The following is a 23,408-nucleotide window of genomic DNA, read 5'->3' on the forward strand; positions in this document are numbered from 1 at the left end:
GTGGTATTGAATTATTGATTCATTGCGCGGTTTATAAAACGGCGTAAACACTGCGTTTACTGCAGGGAGATATGACCTTTTAAAATGTCTCGCAGTCACTCGTCGGAATGAAACGCATAAACGGAATATTGTAGGTAATTACTTATTGCAACTTATCTTGCTCATGGTTATTTTACGCTATGCTTTTATATGATCAGTTCTAATGTTAGTTTGACAATTAAAACTTATATTTGTACCTACCTAAGTAGGTAGATATCTTATATTAGTAAATCATTTCTAAGCGTCGGCAACCCTAGCGTTGCGCCGGTGCGCGGCGGCGCGTTGAAGGTCATTCCATTGTATTTTAGTGTAGGTATTAAAACGGTAGGTATTTGCGTTTTCTTTGAGAGATAAGTATCTGTTCGTAAGAACTATTATATAATCTGTGTCAGTAGTAACTTTATGCAAGTGTTTCGCAATTCTAGAGTTAGCACATACGCAAAGTTCGTGTTCTAAGCTTCTGCATTCATTCGTCCTGCTTAATGTGGAAATAAGAGAATCATAGTTTATGTAAAATACATTTGTGCCATTCTCAACCAAAGGGTACCTACTTATTGTCGGTTAGCAATAAAGCGCTATTTCCACATAGGTTCAATATGAAATCAACCTTGTCGGCAACCGGCAATGTGGTACTTTTTGGTTGAAAACGTCACATTTATTTGATACATATATCTTTTCTGGAAAATAAGTACCCTGAGATACATTTAAAGCTAAGCAAGTATTCGTGCCTGCAAATTAATCTTTCTAAATAATATTACAAGTACCTAAGATAAGTTTTTAACAACTTTTGAAATAAGATTAATGGTTTTTGGTTATTTCTAAAAGGTGGTGCAGATTTTTAGTGCAGAATTAGGAATCGTCGCTCAAATAGGTAGTAGGTAGGTATAGTCTGACTGTTCACACTGGCTTAGAGAAGTTTTTCTAGTACAAACACTCAACCAAAGAAAATACTCGCTCATCGCTACTCGTTTCTCAAGGACCGCCGCCGGTTACATAAATATATCTGCCTCAACATAACAGATGATTTTGATATTTTGCTCTTTTTGAGAAAATAGTATATATACTTACTGATGGTTATAATATAAAATGATAAGCGTCATAAGCGCTATACAATTGAAATCGGCAAAAGGAAACAAAACAGTCAAGGCTGTGTATGCCTTATTTAACGGTGTTAGAAGCAAAGTATGAAATATCCCAGCATTATGTTAAAAGTCAGGGAGCGGCCGCCTGCGTGGAGCATGGAACACGCATGATTGATCTGCACCCGCCCATCGATCCCATGCCGCGTAATTAGTGCGCGCATTAGCGAACCTACTACTTGTTAATGTTGCCTTACCTAATTCACAAAATGATTCGATTTGGCTGTAAGCTTTAGCTCGTCCCTAGGATTAATATGACTCAAAATTAGGTACTCAAAGAAACAATGCGTAAATCTGAGATCATAATGTTAGGCGAATAGATACTATTACACATTACACAGCTTTAGCAAGACTTGTAAATATAATACACGTCCTATAATATCGTATCCCTTCCATCTCCTTAAAGTCTCTTTATCTTACCGAAATCACTACATAGTATAAAACAAACGCTTCCCGCTGTCTGTCTGTCTGTCTGTCTGTATGTATACTTAGATCTTTAAAACTACACAACGGATTTTCATGCGATTTTTTAATAGATAGAGTGATTCAAGAGGAAGGTTTATGTATAATTTGTTAACCCGTGCGAAGCCGGGGCGGGTCGCTAGTTAATTATGAAAAGCTTTAATTACAGGTTAAATAAACAACATTTAAAGAAAAACTGCGGCGTTCATTCAGAGGGTCAACCGTTTGTGATTTCCGCCAAGTGTTCGAACAAAAAACCAGTGCCAGGTTCAGGGTGTACAGAGTGTTCACAAGTCGACGTTAATAATTATGGCCACTAGATGTTTAATTAAGGAACCGTGGGCGTCTAACAAGTTTTTACCGGGGAAAAATAGCGCCGGGTGGAGGAACTATTATAGGGTTCAGTAGTGATTTCAGCAAGGCTCTAGTATGGTTACAATTGAGGTATACGTTGGATTGCCTACCATATTACCTAATTTCAAATTTTATCAAAACCAGTTGTTTAGCCGTGAATAAACTGACAGACTAACTCTCACATTTACTTATAATATCAATAGGTAATGTGATTTTTAGACATAAAACTGATTATTATTGACCGGTATTGTTACTATTTGGCTTGGCACCAGCTTCAGACATATCAGTTGATAACGCAAATACTTAAATAGGATAATATCAATTTCATCCTTTTTTAAGTCGGTTTTCTTTTTTCCTGCAAAAAGTTTTTATTTTTGATTTTTAATATTTTAGGTAGGTACCTATTGTTAAAAGCTTCTGAAAAACCTGTGTTGTGAAACATGAATGAAAAACATGTGTTAAACACTACCTCACAACTCCTCAACCCCGAAGCACTTAACCCCTTAATCCTGAACCCCCGACCACTCTTCTTCCAACCTCCGACCCCTCAACTCCCAACCTCCCGATCACTAAATAATCAATCCCTGCGCTTTTTTCTGCGGATTTTTTTCTGAGCCTATAATAAAATATGATTCACTATAATGCTTATACTAATATTTAATTATTATGTAAATATTTTCTAAAATACGAGGGGCGTTCAATAAAAAGTGAGAATGAGTATGTAATATACAACTTTTATTAAATGTTATTTTATTTTTCGACATAGTCACCTTTTAGCATAATATACTTAGTATATCTTTTTTCTAAACTTAAAATTCCATTTCTAAAAAAGGTTTCATCTTGAGTACTTGAAAAATCTTGTATTGCAGCGACTACCGCGTCGTCGTCTTCAAATTTCTTGCCTCTTAGGTATTCCTTCAATCTCGGAAATAGGTAGAAATCACTAGGGGAGAGGTCTGGTGAATACGGAGGATGCTTAAGGATATCGAACCCAGCATCACGTATTGCAGCCATTGCAACGGCGGACTTGTGTGCCCGTGCATTGTCCTGATGGAACAACACAATTTTCGAGAGTTTACCTCGCCGTTTTTCACGGATCTATAATTGCGCAATGTTGCTATTTGTTTGGCATATAAAGAGCCCGTAATAGTGGCTCCATGCTCGAGATACTCAATCATTACGACCCCTTTACCATCCCAAAAAACAGAGCCCATGACCTTACCGGCAGATGGGCCCACCTTGAATTTCTTCGGAGTTGGAGATGATGGCCTTTTCCATGTCATAGACTGCAGTTTCGTTTCAGGGTCGTAATGATGGAGCCATGTTTCGTCCATTATTATAAATCGCGCCAAAAAAAGTTCCCGGTCTTGCTGTATCAGGTCCAAAGCTTCTTGACAAATCTCGACTCTAGTTTGTTTTTGCGTGTCAGTAAGCATTCTGGGTACCCAACGCGCTGATACCTTTTTCATACCCAAGGGTTCATGTAAAATATTATGCACGCTCCCCGTTGAAATCTTTACATTTTCAGCAATAAAACGAACCGTGACACGACGATCCGCCAAAACTAAGTTTTCAACTTTTTTCACAATTTCTTCAGTTACTGCTGTAGTAGGGCGTCCGGAGCGGGGGTGATCCATGGTCGATGTTCTTCCACGTCTAAATTCGGCGCACCAACGTGCGACTGTCGAATACGGAGGAGCATTAGACCTTAAAGTGTCCCGTAAATCTAAATTGACTTGGTCCATAGAAAAAAATTTCAAACACAAGTATTTGATAACGGCGCGCAGTTCAATTTTCTCCATTTTCGCTAACGTACTCAATAGCATCGCAAAGAAATCGCCGTATTTTTTTTTAAACAAAGAACAGTTAGTTTTTTTTTCATGGCAATCAGCTAGGTAGATTAGCTTTGTCGGCCAGTATTTACTTTCCTAATATTTAAAGAGTTTGCATCTCATTCTCATTATATATTGAACGCCCCTCGTATATATTATGGTGGTTGTGATGTGCGACTATCAAGAGTTTGTTTTTTACTGAATTACTATTTCAGTATATTTCTTTCGACGAAGAACCCAGAAACTTAGGGCTCGGCAGTGAAATTAAAGAAGAAAGAAAAAATATCAAAGAATCTTTTTGCTGTAAAGCAACGAGAGAGTTGAGCAAAAGGATTTTTTTTTAATAAATCATTTATTTTCTTTTGCATTAAGTTCTAGCGCTTCCGATAATTTGTGCGAATAATAAAAATCGGCAAAAAGCATGTCGAGCCATGCTTCTTGTAGGGTTGCGTAGTTATCCGTACGTCAAAATAGACTTTGATGGTTCGCTATAGTTTTCCTTGAAAGTCTTGACTAAGATTTTTAATACATATATATATTTTTAGACCCATGGTCTAAAGGTTAGAGGGGGGTACACATTTTCGTTTTGAAAGACTACTACCACCATCTTAAATAGGCCATGAAAAAGTGAGAGACTGAGACAAACACTCAATAAGTTTCAAAAGTTAATTTTAGTCGAAACTAACGGTTCACATTACATAGGTAATAATTACAAGAGAATTGTATTGAGGGCAGAACAAATGGCGTTTATTGAAATCTGGCATTTTATTAAATTAGGTACTCTAAAGCTAGGTTACCTGGCTCAAACCAAGTTTGGTGTTCGGACTTGCAATGCTTTGATGCTCGCCCTCAACTCCCTCGTCTATACAATTCCAGCTGTTAAAGCAAAGCAATTTCAACTAATGAAAAGTGAGTGCCGCAACGGAAACATTTCATTTTCCTTCTGGTTTGACTGTAAAGAACTTAGCTACCTAAGTCAATAGCATTTTTTTTCTATGGGACTATAATCATTGTTGCCAATGTTTTAAGTAATTTATTTCTGAGCTTTATTTTCTTAAAAGAGATAGAGATAGGTAAATATATTGCCTGTAACTATAGTTCGTTTTTTTTTAGCATTAGAAAGAACTTGAAAGAAGGTAAGCGATTTTGACATGTCTTTTAATTGAAAAACACTTTTTAAAAATCAATAATTATTACTTATGAAAGCAGAAGACTATAAAAGATCGTATTAGATTCATAATTGTTACATATTTACCGTAACTTATTTTTAAAATGTGTTTTTCAATTAAAAGACACATCAAGATTGTTTACCTTATTTCTAATGCTAAAAAACACGAACTATAGTTACCGATAACTATAATTTTAGCAAAGAGGTGTAATTATACTTATATACATATTAACAAAAAACTACTTATATATAATTGTGGTTTACCACTCAATGGTATTGTATTCTTGAGACTCTTTGAGTAAAGTAGCTCAGTTCAAAAGATTTACACTTTATAATTTTGTACCAAGCGTAGACGGTTTAATAAATCGGAAAAACTGAAAAATGTACTGCCGGCAGCGAAATTCCGAAAATTAATCTCACTGGAAGCGACACATTTCTTGATTTAAAATTAGGGAACTTATATTCCGCTGTAAACTCATTAAACGAGTAGAGCTCGTCCTGATACAAGTGTAACTCGACTCCTACTTTTATTCTCAGTGCCGAGCCTGTAAACGACGGGGCTGAGGCGACAGGGGAGCCCTAGGCCTTGCATACAAATGGAACTTGTAAATGAGATAACACTCTATTCGCAGCGCAGGTGGCACGGGCTACCAATAAAACTTGAATGGGGACAGTCGAATGTTTTTGTAGTGGTAAGCGATATGGGATTGCTTTGTGATGCGTTGTTGTTTCTGAAATGTAGGACGAGCTTTGTTTAATATAATAAACCATTGCGCAGGCAGATACCTATCATATTTTAACGAGTCAACAAAAATGTTGGAAGAAAAAATTAGAACTTATGTGTATTTTAAGCGCGGCATTCGTTTAGGGTCGGTTAAAGGTAGGTACTATGGTCATAATATCCTTTAGATATCTTATTGTAAATTTTAACATTCTGTAATTATGTATTTTTTTTATTGTTATTTTTTTTTTTTCGGAATATGTCACAAATTATGCCTCACTACGCATAACAAACAAACCATTGGTAAGTGATATTCATAAATTCGTTCGCTTAGTGCAGCAATTCTCCCGCACTAAGCATAAGACCAGTACCTAACTCATTTTGAAATGTTATTCAATTATGTATACCTTTTAGGGCGTGTGTACACGGTGCCGCCTCCGCGCCGCCGCCGCACGGGCTCGTGTACACGGTGCCGCCTCCGCGCCGCCGCCGCATCTTCGCGCTATGTACACGAGACTCGTATAGCCCGCCGCCGGGCCGCCGCCGCGGGCTTTACGCGTCTCGTGTACATAGCGCGAAGGTGCGGCGGCGGCGCGGAGGCGGCACCGTGTACACGCGCCCTTACTTGTACGATAATTATGTTTAACAATTGAAAGAGATTTCAAAATGAGTTACTGCTCTTATGCTTAGTGCGACAGAATTTTGAAACTGATTTCCCAATGTCATTGGGACAGAATTTCGTCCATATGTATTAAGACAGGTAAAAAGTAACTATCTATAGATTTTATCTATCCAAAGATGGTTTAATTTAATGGATTCCGAAATTGGCTTGGGGGATCAATATATTAGAAGCCGGTCAGTCGTACTCGGTCGTTTAACCCGAGATGTCGTCGTATCATCTAAGCAATTTTCCACTACATTGAGTTTGATATCAATATTCTATGTGTATTGCTACTCTACATGTTAACCCTTTACCCATTTAACATTTCTTTCTAGTCGTTCGATTTCGAACCGTAATTCTTATAGTTGAGATGCGTTTTTGTTTCAAGTAAGGCAAGTATGTTGCCGCTACGGACTAAAGGGTTAACCAAGTCGGTTGAAGCATGTGATTTGAAAAATGGAAACTTAAGACGGATAATCGAGCGCTGCTGATTGCAGATGTCATCGTATTGTGTTGCAGTACTTCTTTTATATTATAGCGTTCGTAAGAATAGGTCTTTGCCCAGCAGTGGGACACTTAACTAGGCAAACAAAAAAAAGGAATAGGACGGTAAACAATAAAATTTACCTATATCTTTATTCATTACTCATTAGTTTTCTGTTAGTTTTTTTATAACTCAGTTTAAAGTTTGTGGTCAGGAGCTTTAACTCTAGCGAGAACCACGCCCTTTGTAATTATTTACAAAGTCCCCAGTCATAATTATTAATTCTAATTATAAATGTTCAACCGCCACCTTAGAATAATCAAGGATAAATTACTAAACATTAATTCTACCGCCTATAGTAAACTTCTAATTAAGCAAAATATAGTATTCGGGGTCCACGAATTATGTAAATGAACGGTCATTCGCAGGGCCCAACGAACAAAAGTTAATTAAAAAGCCCCATAACACGCCGCGCATTGAGCCAATATTCTGTTCAATTCAGCGTCAGGTTCTGTGTTCGATTTTGTATTGATATTGCCAATATACCCTTAGAGAATCATCAAAGCCTGCAAATGAACGAAATTGTGTTAGGTTTGAACGACAATATAGCAAGCGGATGAATTTTTATTTTTCATGAATTGGACGCCAATATACAAGACCTGGTTATTCCAGTTATTGATGTAAAAAAACTCTAAAATATAAACTTACTTACAATGTATGTTAGCCGACTTTTTGTTCTTTTCGAGTTATGATTTTTTTTCCGGGCTGAGTAATTGACATCGTCAAACTTTTAATGGTTGTGTTTTTTAGGGGGTTATTTTTGTAACATTATTCTTACAAGGTGTACTTATATAAGAATAACTATTTAATCTAATAAGAAAAACTAATTTAGAACTTTCATGTCTGAACTGATAGTTCGCTAAAAATTGTTAATTACAACATGCAATAAAAAAGTTTACATTTAATATCGGACGATGAGAGCAATCTATTATTTTTTTCTTGCGACACCATATATAGAAACCTTAATACATATTTGCAAAAAGCCGATAACCTAACCTAACCTTTGACATAATTTCAATCGACATCGTGATTATTATACCTAAATAATGATAATCGTTTGACCCTCTCTGTAATATTGACAATTGATAGAAGAGACTTAACAGAGATTTAATAAGGGCTAATAAATACACAATTAAGGCGAATGTAGTCATGGTTATTATTGTTGTCCGCGAAACGGTATAAACGGGGGGCGGAGGGTTGACAATTTAAATCTATTTGGATTTCAGGTTTATTTAACGGTGTGATTTAATGATACGATAATAACAACGGCTGAAAAGGAAATAATAGGTTTTAATTAGTCACCTGTGGACGAAATTAAACAATTTGGGTTATGTCATTATATAATTTCATGTAGGTAACGATATTTATATAACAGATTTAATATAATTACCATGGATGGATAGTACTTAAAAGATAATTAAATAATTTCAATGGTTTAAAGATGTAACAAAGCACCATAAAATCCATGTAAATACCTACTTCAAGAGTAACAATTTCCCATTGATTCATCCGACAATATTACAAATGCGACAAATCTATTTGAACAAAACGTCTGATTCAAATCGGTATCTTTTATCGTACCCTTCCCTTATCACAGCACTTGACACTCGTACCAATCCCACAACCTTTGGAAGAAGCTTCGTGGACTGAACTGTAGATACATCATGTCTTGATATTTTTTTCCTCTCACAATAAATATGTAAAATTGTAGTGGTGTTGACAACTGTAAAATACTGTTCGAAGTTTAATTAATTACCCACTCACGTACTCGTGGTAATTAAAATGAATCTTAACTAAGTAGGTACGTGTTATTTGCAATAATATGGTGTATTTTCTGCATGCCTGTTCTAAAAAATCATTGAATATATTTTTAATAATTACTTCGGTACTTACCATGGCTAATGGCTCCTCTACACGATGGGCCAACGCCGGCCATTCCAAGGGACGCAGCCATGCGGTAGAATGAGATAGCAATATAACTTGCTCCCTCTAACGCATAAATGCGTCCCTTGGAGTGGCCGGCGTTGGCCCATCGTGTAGAGGAGCCATAAGAATGGTGGCTACTTGGCTAGTCATGTTAAGAAAGTTGAGCTTAGCTGACATCGTTAGTAAATACTCGGTCTACTTGACGTAGGTTCACAAGGGCGTCTGACCTCTAGCCAAATACTAGCTGTTTGTACGGTCTAAAAGTGTCATCTCCTTCTGGCTGAGGTACCAATTACCCAGTGTATACCTACTGCCTAATCTAATAGTATAGAAATTTTATTTGCTTAGCTTTTACTATGTCTACTCGTCGCATTGTTGCAAATTATATATGCGAAAAATGACACAATACATGTTACGTTCTGCAAATATAAAAAAAGCGGCCAAGTGCGAGTCGGACTCGTCCATGAAGGGTTCCGTATTTAGGCGATTTATGACGTATAAAAAAAAACTACTTACTAGATCTCGTTCAAACCAATTTTCGATGGAAGTTTACATGGTAATCTACATCATATATTTTTTTTAGTTTTATCATTCTCTTATTTTAGAAGTTACAGGGGGGGGGGGGACACACATTTTACCACTTTGGAAGTGTCTCTCGCGCAAACTATTCAGTTTAGAAAAAAATGATATTAGAAACCTCAATATCATTTTTGAAGACCTATCCAATCTATCCATAGATACCCCACACGTATGGGTTTGATGAAAAAAAAATTTTTGAGTTTCAGATCGAAGTATGGGGAACCCCAAAAATTTATTGTTTTTTTTCTATTTTTGTGTGAAAATCTTAATGCGGTTCACAGAATACATCTACTTACCAAGTTTCAACAGTATAGTTCTTATAGTTTCGGAGAAAAGTGGCTGTGACATACGGACGGACAGACAGACGGACAGACGGACAGACGGACAGACAGACAGACAGACAGACATGACGAATCTATAAGGGTTCCGTTTTTTGCCATTTGGCTACGGAACCCTAAAAACCGGCCAAGTGCGAGTCGGACTCGCGGCCGAAGGGTTCCATACCATTACGCAAAAAGCGGCAAAAGATCACGATTGTTGTATCCCGACTTAAATATTTATTTTATTTGGTTTTGAATTTTGATATTATTATTAGGTCTAGTTACTTTTTACGAAGTTATATTTGGATTAAAACGTTATTAATATTAGAAATTATTCTGTTCTGTTTTACGAGGCAAAAGTAGGTAGGTACCGCGTCGACTAGGTACATAGATAAGACAGTTCAATAATTGTGAAGTTACTTTAGCGATGCCTCGGAAAGTTCGCGAAGTTGAGTTGGGAAATTTCGGAAGTTTTACTAATTGGACAGTTCGCATGTTGTTAATTGGATACTGCGACGGAATAAAAGTGAGTGATGCGGAATATATGAGTTAACAGAATCACAAAAGTGGTCGCAGAGTCGAGCGGATTCCGAGTGGACTCCGCTCGACTCGCAACACTGATTTTCAGTTCACACGGACGCTTCCACTGCGCGAGCGAGTCAGCGGAGCGGATTCAGCGAGTAAAAATTAGTCCGCTGTGTCATGGCTAGTTTTGAACGGACTCCGCTTTCATTTCCCACCTCGCTCGCCCCGCAAACACCGCTGGCAAATGAAGGCAGAAGCTGAAACTCTTTCTTGGTGGAAGTGCACTATTATTTTACTCCAGGATGCTCATTACCCTTTTTTGGTAGAAAGCGGGTAGGTACCTTCGTTTATATGCAGTCCGAAGGTAGTCAAAGGAACTTCTCGATGAAAAAACGCAAACATATTGAGTTTAAGTAGGCTCCTTAGAAAGGTCTGGAAGAGTACTTGAGATACATGTAAAGGAGAGGAGAAGAAGTCTAACTTTTAAAATGTATGAGGTATATACAGTAAATTAATCAATAGCCACACTAGCAGTGAAGTCCGACTGCTTTAATCTTTGGGCACGACATCTTAAACTCACCATCATTGATGAATGGGTACATGACTCTCAGCTCTGCCTCGTACTCCTGCAGGGAGACGGCGGAGACGGCGGCGGGCACGATGGGGGGCACGTAGTCGTCCTCCGGCGACCGCTCCGAGCCGTAGCCCTGGTCGAAGCCCGGGTCCTGCAGCTTCCATACGGGCTCCGCGTCCGACCCTGCCGACAACGCGCGTCAATCGTTGAAAGGCAAGACAAGTCAACATAATAAATACGGGATTATTTTTAGTATATTAATGTAACGATGACCTTTTGAAAGTTTTTATGTGAAATGTTTTAATTGCTTTCGGCAAAAATCCTGTTTTATCCCATTATACAATTGCGTTCAGTCAATTTTAATAGAACAATATTATATACTGCACTGGAAATCGGTATATATAGCTGGTCAACCAAATCTTGTCAGTAAAAAAAGGCGCGAAATTCAAATTTTCTACGGGACGATATCCCTTCGCGCCTACATTTTTCAAATTTGCCGCCTTTTTCTACTGTCAAGATCTGGTTGACCAAGTATAGAAGCAATGTAATCATACGTCTCTTACAAGCCTCTAGTGGTTTTATTAATCGCCACTTACCGATAGGTATTTCGAATAAAGACATTAAAGACTAAAGCGAGAATAGGTACTTAAGTGTCGATTATGTACTCTATCGACTACAATGAGAGTAGGTTACTCCACATAAAGTTTATGCGCAGGAAGCAACGAAAAATAGAATGAGGTCTGCTATCGGCTTATTTGAATTTACACCAATTTCTCGAGGAGAAGATTATTTTAATACCAAAAAGATATAAGCCCTATTGAGCAGCCGGCTTTTGGCAGTGTAACCTAAGCTGTATAACACAAATATGTTGGTGTACCGTAATGGCCAACCAGTCTTCTTTTACATATTTGATTTACACCTGCACGGCTTTTGCGAATGTTGAGTAATGGTTGTTTCTTCCCAGCTTTTATGAAAGCCGCTTCGTAGGTAAAAAACAAAAGAAAATAAATGTCCTGCAAATACTGACGAAGTTACGGCGTGCTGAAAATGACCTGAACATTTATTATTACAGCTAAATTGAGTTTATTTTAAATTAAAATGTTAGGTAGTGCTGAAATTTGAACAAGTGAAACTTAATTCTCGTATAATACAGGATAATTTATGTTTTAAAGTTAGAACCGTATTTGTTTCCATAAGTGTTCAAAACTCGATTTCAATTTAACACAAGAATGAACTCACTAGAAAGAAAAAGAAGCAAAGCTCCTATATAAAATTAAGCCGTCGGAAAAATTAACTTCGACGCGAGTACTAAAAATTTAATGGTACATAATAGTTATAAGGGGTTGCTCTAATAACCCGTATAAGCACGTTGAGTTGACAAATCTGCAGCGGTACGGCACGCAGCCGCACTGGGTTGTTTTCACTAGACGTGACGTCATGCTGCGCCGCGGGTCAAGGCCGAGTAGGGATCATTTTCATAGTTGACGGGGGAAGCACAATTCAAAGAGAATTCAGAGGCAGCTAATTAAAAAAGTCACGATAGGATCGGAAACTACGATCTTAAAAAAAAAATATTGCACAGATTCATTATTTACATAAATTCAATTCTGAAGGAATCGTTAAAATATTACGTTTAACGTCATCAGATTACGACCTTAATTACGAACTTTAAAAATAATTTTAGGAAGCAGATATTAAAGACTCTTTGAATATATTATCATTATCTCTCCCCAGAGCTTTTTGTGGGGAGATTGCGGATTGTTCCCGTCGCCCATCCGATTTGTCTTCTGTGATCAGTTAAGGAATGGGGCAAGTGTAAGTAAGTACATGATTAATCCCAATGGAGCGGTCAGGGGCGTACCCCGACGACGTTGATGTATGGCCGGAACACGTATTAAAAATAACCTTAGCTTACTTAGTATTAAATACCAACTTGAAAAAGGTTAACAAAATAAGTATCCATTCTTAAAAAATATATGGTAGCAAATGATATGTTTCAAGTCGGTGCCAAGCCAAATCTTAGAAGGGTCAACACACTGTCGAACCAAATGCCGACCCTGGTGCGGTTCGATAAGAAAGAAAGCTGTCCACTCGTTTTTTAAGGGTATTATTGTAACTATTTGGCACCGACTTCAAACATAATTATTAGTTGCTAGCTCATAGAAAAGGATAATATTTTAAATTGTCCTTTTTAAAGTCGACTTTTTTTACCTATTAAAAAAAAAGGTTTTTATTTTTATTATGTTATGTTATGATTGGCGTAGCATTCTGCAGGACTAGTTCATCTTGTCTGGCCAAACAGTCATGTCACTAAAAAGTTTCGTGCTTCAAGTTTCACGGTCTCGATCCATCAATATTTGAGGAGTTCCCTCAATTCCTCATGGAACCCAATAATGGGTACCTTTTTAATGTAAATTATTATGACCGTTGATTTTATTTAAAAAAAAAGTATGTTATTATGTATTTAAATGAGAAGATTTAATATTTTGTAAATAACTTAGCGTTAATATTCATGCAAGGTGTTGAAAATTATGAGCGTGAATAATTCGTTTTATTTTCAGGTTTTGTTTTAAAATGTTTGACTTAAAATAAGTACTCGGAGGAAGTAATTGTTAGTAAATTATTCCCATTTAAATTTCAGCCGGCAAAAGAGTCTTTGAAAGGCTACTCGAGATAATTCACGCCCCGAGTGCAGCGGCGGCAGATTAAAACTCTGAAAATATAATAAAAGATCGAGTTGTCTGTTGCATTCAAATACGGTGTAATTCTTGTCTTGTCTTGTCTTGTCTTGTTATGATTGGCGTAGCATTCTGCAGGACTAGTTCATCTTGTCTGGCCAAACAGTCATGTCACTAAAAAGTTTCGTGCTTCAAGTTTCACGGTCTCGATCCATCAATATTTGAGGAGTTCCCTCAATTCCTCATGGAACCCAATAATGGGTACCTTTTTAATGTAAATTATTATGACCGTTGATTTTATTTAAAAAAAAAAAGTATGTTATTATGTATTTAAATGAAAAGATTTAATATTTTGTAAATAACTTAGCGTTAATATTCATGCAAGGTGTTGAAAATTATGAGCGTGAATAATTCGTTTTATTTTCAGGTTTTGTTTTAAAATGTTTGACTTAAAATAAGTACTCGGAGGAAGTAATTGTTAGTAAATTATTCCCATTTAAATTTCAGCCGGCAAAAGAGTCTTTGAAAGGCTACTCGAGATAATTCACGCCCCGAGTGCAGCGGCGGCAGATTAAAACTCTGAAAATATAATAAAAGATCGAGTTGTCTGTTGCATTCAAATACGGTGTAATTTAGGTAGCAACTGAGATTAAAATGTTTTAATAGAACACTTTTTTTAGACATAAATGGTATGAACATTAAGTATTTACATTTGAGAGCCATAAATATAGGTTATAGTTTGACTATTTAATATCTTAGATATCGATATTATGAACTTAATAATGTTGTGATTATGGTGCCTTATCTCACCAATCACCAAGAGTGATTAATTTTACGGTAGTGACATCCATGGAAGTGAATGTACTCAATCACATAATTGATTGAAAGGTTCAGTTAATGCTAGTTACTTAACTACAATCAACGTCAAGAAACACGAACCAGTTTGTATGGACATTTCTGTAGTGTGAGAAAAACAAAATACCAAGTGACGTTTACACACCCAGCGTCAAGTTAACGCTCAGATTTCCTGGATCAAGATATTATGGTTCACCGTGTTTCATTATTTTTGTTACAATAATATGCAGTATATTATTTTCACAGTACATCTGGGGCTACATTACGACACCAGGTGCTATAATAAACACATTACGTAACTATGTATGTCGTATATTTAAAGGGTCATATGTACTTACTGTAAAACGTTGTACGTTACACAGTGCGTATAGGTAATTCGCTATTTTTCGCACTTGTATCATAAATAACTCTTACTATCACACCAAGTTTGAGGTTTATAGATTGTAGATATAAATAATATTACGAGTATGACAAACGGACGGACAGCGGAAACTAAAAATAGCAATTGGAATAATGGATGACTGATAGTCATAAAATCTATTATAATAATTGATAATCCTCCTGAGGCAGTATAAACCATCTAAGTTTTCATGTTGTTGTAAGTAATTAGCAGACTGATATTTTTAAAATGTTGATAATTTTAACATTGGGTCTTGTAAATGAAACATTATGCCAGTGACGCTTCCAACGGAATGTTAATAACAGAGCAACATACGGGCGTAATCCATCTTGTAACTAGGAATCCAGTAATTACCTGAGTAATGTGCAAAGATATTGGGTTGAGTTAATTAAAGCCAAACAAGACCATCTGATGCTGTATAAGTGGGACTAATTATATGATTGTTTATGTACTATTGTAGAGAGTATTGCTATGGCTTTGGAGGCCCAGTAAACTGCAACTCGGGCCGATGAGTTTATTGAGACATTATACATGAAATATCGTTTGCTATTTACCAGTCGCATTACGGTGAAAGAAAATAATTCCAATATCCAATATGGAATGCGAAAATTCTTGGGATTCGATTTCCAAAGTGGAACCGGAGCACCTTTAAGACGCAACCCGGAAAACGCTTAGATGAGGAAGTTTTTACTCACGAAGGGTCCTTATCGATGTTTTCCTACTTAATAGGGTTTTATTTATAATTTTAAAACTGGAACGGGACTTTGTACGCTGTGTGTTGTAGGTTGTCACTGGCACTGTGGCCTACCACGGTTGATGTGACCAGAATGTGTAGATAATACTATACTAATATTATAAACGTGAAATTAACTCTATTTCTTACTTTTACCACGCCCGGAGCCGTAGGCACACTAGGCACAGTTAGTATTTCATAAAAATAACAATCTATACCAATGAAAAGTGGGTACATTTGCATAAGTACTATGCCATAACACTTGTACCTAAGACGCATATTAAAATTACTTTAGAATTAATTTACTTACCTAAATCTGCTTGGACACAAAAAAAATTATAGGCAATATCCAGTTGAATAAATCTCCGGGAATGCTACAATTTATGACAAAATTCAGAGATAATTCATATTCAATATGTACCCAATATTGCAAGTTTTATGGAGCGTGTAAGCATTGGCGCGACGGGGAATCGATGGTACACAAGTCTATTTTTAGCCAGACGTTTATAGGCGATGCTCTTACCAAGTGACGTCACCATAATTGATGTTTCTTCAGCGATAGACACGATACTCTTAACGTCTTTGCAGAAAATAAAGTCAGGAATTAGGTCAACGAGGGCTGGCAAGTAATGATGACTATGGTATGTTATAATGTTACACTTCGTGCGATCAGCCTTCTTATAGATTGATTTTAGCTACAGTATGACGAAGTAAGCAACTGTACGACTGAAATGAGATATGATCTGCTATCTTTAGTTTCTTTGCAAAAGTTATAAATGAATCATCAAAATAGTTTTCAAAATATAAAATGTAATAAGATTTCTTCGATAAATAAAGCTACGTTGGTCCCAACATTGTAAAATTCGTTTACGTATCGAGTCAAGCTCAGTCGGCCAGGGAAGTTGCGCCCCGAGGGTGGCATCGGTCGGAAACTTTGTACTTCTTTCTATCGAAGCAATGCAATAGTTTTCAGTGCTCCTTTTAAAATTCGCTTTTGATTTTAACGGTGACTTGAAATGTTATACAAATTGTCTAGTGAAAACAAAAAATATTTGAACATAATATTTTTGGATAAAATAAACCAAAACTGCCAGGCACAGAAATAAGATAGATAAAAAAAACACTAATTATTAGTACGAAATATTAGTTAATAGGTACTTACGTGCAAATAACGGACAACTTGTATAAAGTACCACTTTAAAAAAAAACAATGAAAAATATTGTAAGCTTTTGCTAACTGTACATTAGCACCCGTACCATGAGTCCCTGACAGTGTCAATGTCAACACTGACATATACGCCATCGTCTGCGTAGTTTACTTTCTATACATCTCGCTCGCACTAATATTTCAATAGGTACGAGCGAGATGCATAAAAAGTAAAAGCTAGCGTTTATGTCAGTGCCGAACTAGTGAAAAATATTGTGCTGCTATTTCATCATTAAGAAACAGTCTTTGAACTTTGAACTTCAAAATAATAAAAATTTAGGTATACAAACTCTACTACGCAGTCCAAAATATTCTGGATAAATAAACGTGTCTACGTATTTTCATGAACTGTAGCCGCCAAAAGCACGGGGAAGCGTTATGATCGATCGCCAAGGCATTAGGGGTTTCGCTCAAGGTGTTCAGCAGTTCGTACGGCCACACCTATTAAAAAGCTATTTGCGAGCCCACCAGGGAATATGGAATGGCACGAACACTACCTTAATATGCGCCAATGCGCCGTTGAATATGTACATAGGTACTATTTTCTGCTTACTTAGGTATTTAATAAATTAACTTGTACGTAGATGTACTTACCTGATAAAATTTAACATGGCACAAAGTTAAAACTTAAGAATAAAATAATGTTTAGTTTTTTTAACTTTTCATATTTTAATTATTACGAGTAGGATAGACCTTAACCAACTCTTTCTGACTGCAGTAACCTTCACGCGTTATTGTTTGGCCTTATGTAAACAAGTAGACATAACTTTACGATGTTATTCATGAAGCTCCTAAAGACCTACAAACATTAGGTAGTATATAAAGATTGATTGGTAATTCGATCTGTTCTTTGTAAGGAGTTGTTGCAGTGAAATAGAGATTGTGTTAAAGCGGATGAAAAAACGATTGCCTCAAATAAAAATAGTAGAGAAAATCCCAAAAGCCTCATGCTTTAAAATGCATCTGAAGTTACTTGCACAGTTAACATTTTAAATAGTACATAGCAGAGCTATGAGTAACTTGTACAAGTATGTATGATGAACTTTAGATACATGTTTGTACAAAACCTTACTTGTTTATCTAGGTAGGATATAAACGGCTGAGCGTGTTTATTACCGAGCCAAGCCTAATCCGAGTCTTAAGAGATTTTAATTAAGACACAGCTAACATAATTTTCATACTCCTGTTAGCTGTTACAAAATACGACGATCGTAACAGTTTATTTATCTTTACTGAAGTTAGAGCTCAACTAATCTAATAAAGTACATAATATAATATTCAAATAATATTAAACTGCTCTTATATTAGCGATGGTCTTATTAAAACTTCTATTAATTTAGCAATTCAGTTTTTATTTAATAAACAATTAAACATGGCTTGGCAAATGGGTACTCATGATATCATTTGTGTATTTAAAGAATATGTGTAAAGTAAATAAGTATGTAATTGTAAGTTCAGTTAATAATATAAACAACGCGCTAACTAACAAACATGAAGTCCTAATAAAGTGAGCGTGTCATGGATAAAGCATATTAGCAAAGGCTTATCAAAGTTGAGGAGAGTCTTTTCAAAAGGGCTTATTTTTGTATCATGTTCATTAGAGAAATAAACCGTTTTGAAAAGATTCTCCTCAGTTGGCCTCAGCGGCGGCGGAGCCCAAATGTTACTCCGCGTGACTTACCTATATAACCTATATTACTTACGCTAACATCAAACGACCGAAAAGAGATCGCTCGGTCAAATTCACCGAATTTATAGTGTCAGTTGATGCCCCTTAATGTGCTTAACACGGAAAATGTGGTATTTTTGTATCTCATACAAAAAAAGTCCGTGTGGAATGTAAAACTCGTGAGACTCGAAACTTTATATAACAAATCTTTTCGGATTATTATCGTGACTGTTTTGGATATTTAATGTAAATTGAAATTAATTCAATTTTAGATACATTCATATTTGATATTTATGTAGGGTACCTATTCACTGTATTTAAATTAATGAACTACAAACAGATAGGTATAAATAAATACTTTAACCAAAACTGCAAATTTGCGATGACGTTCAATGAACTTGCATAACAGCCATTCGTCACGTCGTTTTAAAAATACAGCATAGCATTTAAATTGTATTTCATCTGAATCCAGATTAATACATCGAATTGTGGAAACGCGAACATGACGCAATAGCAATTAAAATATGACAATCTTTGAATATTCACTGATTAACTCACCAGATTTGGACACTCGGTATCGTAAACCGCGTCCACCTTTAGGATGTGTTCTGTTGTACGTTCCGAACTCCCCATAGTTGTTGTTCACCCGGCTGTATTCAGCTAAATGTCTATTTCCGTCCAAATGATTTGGCAGCGACCTGTTCCAGCCCATGGCGTCGCCCACCACAGATCCGCAGACAGAACTTTCAGTCTGGCTCTTGGTGTCGCCATTGCAAAGGTCGCCACTAGACCTGGCGCGTCGACCTTTTAGCCCTTTGGCGGAGTGCTGGCTGATGTTAGAGCCCATACCGTGGCGGGACCTCACCAGGGCCCCGCCCCCCGCATCGCGCCAATCTTCTGTCGACTGATCGTTACTCCAGCGGCAGTTGCGGTTATCTGCAAACAAGCAGAAAAATGCCCTTAAAAATACATACTTACGACACAAATTAAACACGAATCTGGCAACGAACGTATGGCTCTACAGGAACAAAGTGAAAGTAATCCAATGCTATTTCGAGGCACGTATATAGTTAGTTTATTTCTCGCGCTGCGGCAACAAACAAGCCTCGGATACAATGCCGTATTACTAAATCCATTTCGAGTCTGAGCATTTCATATAAATTGTTTGTGACTGCTCAGTCAAGATCTAAAGCCAAGCTGTAGATAACTTGTATACTACGCCGTCGTCTGAGGCTTTAATGTAAAGTGTGAATGGAGGCTCTTCACTCCTACACATACGACCATACCATTGTCTGGGTATGTGAGTCGTCTTATTTACATAGTACCTAGTGCATGTTGAACTCGCACTTTAAAATGTCCTATACGTGTATTAACGATATACTTTACATGTACAAGTCATGTCATGTCAACATAGAAGCTGAGTTAGTTACAAGATCTTCTCTTTTTGTTTGTGTTGAACTAGCAGATTTTTCTGTAAAATATAAGCCACGGTTTTTTATTGTTTACGCTTTCTTCGATAAATGTCGACCAAAACGAAGTGTGATTTCAATCAAGTATTCATTTGTTTTAATGATAGACATCGGATTTATTCATGATACTGCCATTATTTTGATGACAGCGATATGAGAGCCTTTTTGGTTCAGTAACAAAATCAAGCATTAGCAATCAACAAAAACAGACTTTGATAAGGGTTTGGCAGGCTCATAATAGCTTAGCAGGGATTTGTCATTAACTTTTTGTGATCTAAATAAAATTAACACGAGAAGTGAAACAGAAAGGTAATTTTAGTTTTACTGCGAATTGACTCAGGTATATTTTCGTCGTTCGAAAAAGCAAACACATCGCTTCTTAAGTTGCCTCAGAAAATCAAGTTAAGTTGGGTAGGGACCGAGTCGCTATCTACGGCAGCTCCTGCGACGGAATTACCTATTTAAATAGAAGGAAGGCGGCGAGACACGTCCACACCGTCGCAACGTGGAATAACTTCAGAGAATGAGTATAAGAATATCTACCTAAATACGGTGTCTGTTTGAGGAGGTAAGAAGAGGCAATTAATGTCGCACCGGTATAAATACTAATAAGTTATTTTATCATCACCATCTCAAAAATGAAATAAGAGTAGGTACCCAATTCATAATTATCCTACCAAATTTTAGGTTTTTCCTCAAATAATCACTCGATCATTGTGATAATTATCTTCGCAACGCAAGTATTAATCAATATTATATACAAACACCATAAACGGACGTCTATGTAGAGTCAAGTCCACAAACCAGCATCCAGACACTCTAGTACAAGAATTGATCGTCAATTCGGCAATGGCGTTGTCAACACCACAAATAGCACAATAATATTGGATTTTATAACCATCAAATCTTAGGTAGATACCTACGTCAGTTAGTAAGTAGAACGGTTGGTTGTGTGTTGAATTGTAAAAACAAAATTTAAGTCTTAAATTATCGCGCAAGTACACACACAATATCATTTAATTCATAAAGAGCGTAAGTGGCTTGTTTTACGAGTAAGTTCAGATGTCACGAGCTCAGCAATAGTGATGGGCCGCTTATAAGTTTTCAATGTGAAATGTGTTCTTTAATTTTGCATAAGTTTGAAATATCTCTTTAATATTCACTTGTAAATTACATATCGCAATTATGTGTCGTAAGCTACGATATTTTTTTACACACTACATGCACCTCGAATCGAAATTAACCTGTTTGTTCGTCTTGTCTTTTTGTCGTGGCCAGCAAGCTCCATCTCAAGAACCGGAACAAAATTATAAAAATTAAATACCTATAAAATTAAGGGTTCCTATACAAATAACGTGTTTTTTTGTGTTCATTAGATGTGTCGTTCAGCGGGTTCTATCTCCATATATCTCATGCCCCATATAATAGATGAACGATTTAGCATGTACCTAAGTTTTAAAAGTTTGTAAATATAAAATGTGCAGACTTTACCCAACTCTAGTCACGAGTCATTACGACATTTTCGAGGACTAATTACGGCGCTCGGTTGTCGGAGGCAGTCGACTAAAAATGTTACAGGCGCGTCTTTTGTCACAATTTCAAAACAAAATGTTGTTGTGTACTGAATCTGGAATTTTTCACTTTTCAAAGTGTTTCTCGACCTGTACGTAGTGAAGTAAATACTGATAAAATCACAATGCTGGAAACATTTATAAAATGAACTAAATAAGTAATTTTTTTATACAGACGTTGTTTTGACTTACGAGTATCAATGAAGTGAATTGATAATTATTAGGTACCATTCGGACAGTAATCCTAATTGAAAAAAAAAATCTATTAGCCCCAAGAAGCAAATTTAACGAATCTGACCCGAACAAATGCATGTTTTTGTACACAAATATTAGGAACTTCTGTACGTACAGTATGCAGAAAGGTTGTGGGACACGCGGTAGTAAATTCTATGGAATAATCTAACTTCTAATGCTGAAAATGACTTCTTATCAAGCTGTCGGGGATTATACGTAACTAGTTATCCGGCTAGTCTGAGGGCTCTAGGGACAGGCCGCTAGTAAATTGAGTTTCCAAGTTTTATAACATTCAAACAAAAGTAAATGTAAGCCTCGAATGGTTTTTTGCAGTCGTGATATTTTATACAAGAATAATAGTCCCTAGGGATTCCAGGCCCGCCCTAGATTCATTTTTCGTAACGATATATTCTGGCCACGTCGTTTTACTGAAGTTTCAAACATGCGTGACTAAAATAACATTGGAGCATTTTTTAAACTACCTACTCGTAAATATAATTTTAATCCTAGAACGATTAGAACCTTCAAATCACATCTTTTATCAAACAGATTGACAGTGATATCAATATCACCCGTTTACCACTGCTACAACGACGCAGCAGTAACGCTGCTGCGGTCGCAATTCGAATGAAACATTTACTAACACCAATGCTAAGATATCTTAAAATCCTATGGACCATTAACAATTGATGAAATTATGCATAAATGTACAATCTGAAATTCAGTGGAATGAGCTAAAGCGAATATTATTACATCATATGCAATGTTAAAGCTCATTAGCGCTGAATTGATGAACTCCAATATTTAGTTTTCTGCAAAACTAAATATACAATTATATAGGTATGCTATCAAATGCGTACCAGTAATTAACTACGAATACTTATATACCTGTGCATACAATTTAATAATTATTAAATTATGTGTCGAGTACCCATCCACCGTCATCTTATGAATATTATGAGTGGCAATACATTTCGCTTTATTATTTCAAATAATCGTCTTTTAGCTCTTTATTAAGTATATAAAATCAAGAGATGCAGAGCCGTATTTGCGCAAATATGGCAAAATTAAATTGTGTCATTCAGTACAAGAGCAAATATAAAATCAGTATCTAAACAGTCCTTTAGTCGACAGTCCACGGCAGTACCTACTTACACTTCTAGTACATATAACACATGTTAATGAATCGTTTTAAAATACCTTCATGTCATGAGCGCCCTCATAATTACTAGAATCTTCTGTTCTCCGTCGTTAAGAATGTTTTAGCAAAATGAAAGTGTTGCTCGCAGACCTCGCAGTGCTCCAAGATTAATGAATCCGCGGTGGGAGCAACTTCATTAGCGATATAAACCGCAAACACTCACTCTCGGTAGCGGTTACATACTGTGTATAGCAATGGCATCGCCAAACTTTGCTCAAGTGGGGAAGATTTAATAAGTTACGTGTAATACATATAGGTAATTCAAATATAGGTCTTGGGTAACATGACTTTGAGATAATAAGTTAAACATTCTGCCTAGGGAGTAATATGCCATTAATACTCTCTTTATGTCTATGAGCCCGTATGACGTAATACAGTAGTGGTAAGTAGTGGGTTCTGGAACGCCGATAGCGAGCGAAGCTGACGTAAATATGCGCAATTTGCTTGGATAGTTATCAGTTTAAACGCCATTATTTTGACTTTGATGTCCTTATTTCGTTGAAGAGTTAATTTGTAAGTAGGTACCAGACGGTACTAGACGGTACGG

At 36.5% G+C, this 23,408-nt stretch overlaps 1 protein-coding gene across 3 annotated transcripts in view; it reads right to left on the minus strand.

Moving 5' to 3' along the window:
• LOC134649151 (uncharacterized) overlaps positions 1-23,408 on the minus strand; it is a 110,706-nt gene that overhangs the window by 51,750 nt on the left and 35,548 nt on the right. For all 3 annotated transcript variants that reach the window (XM_063503879.1, XM_063503872.1, XM_063503866.1), the window contains exons 2-3: positions 18,945-19,322; positions 10,851-11,027 (exon numbers count right to left, since the gene is read on the minus strand). In XM_063503879.1, the coding sequence (XP_063359949.1) occupies positions 10,851-11,027; positions 18,945-19,322 (555 nt within the window). The remainder of the gene's footprint in view (positions 1-10,850; positions 11,028-18,944; positions 19,323-23,408) is intronic.

Source organism: Cydia amplana, chromosome 1 (genome assembly GCF_948474715.1).
Source record: "Cydia amplana chromosome 1, ilCydAmpl1.1, whole genome shotgun sequence".
Lineage (NCBI taxonomy): Eukaryota > Metazoa > Arthropoda > Insecta > Lepidoptera > Tortricidae > Cydia > Cydia amplana.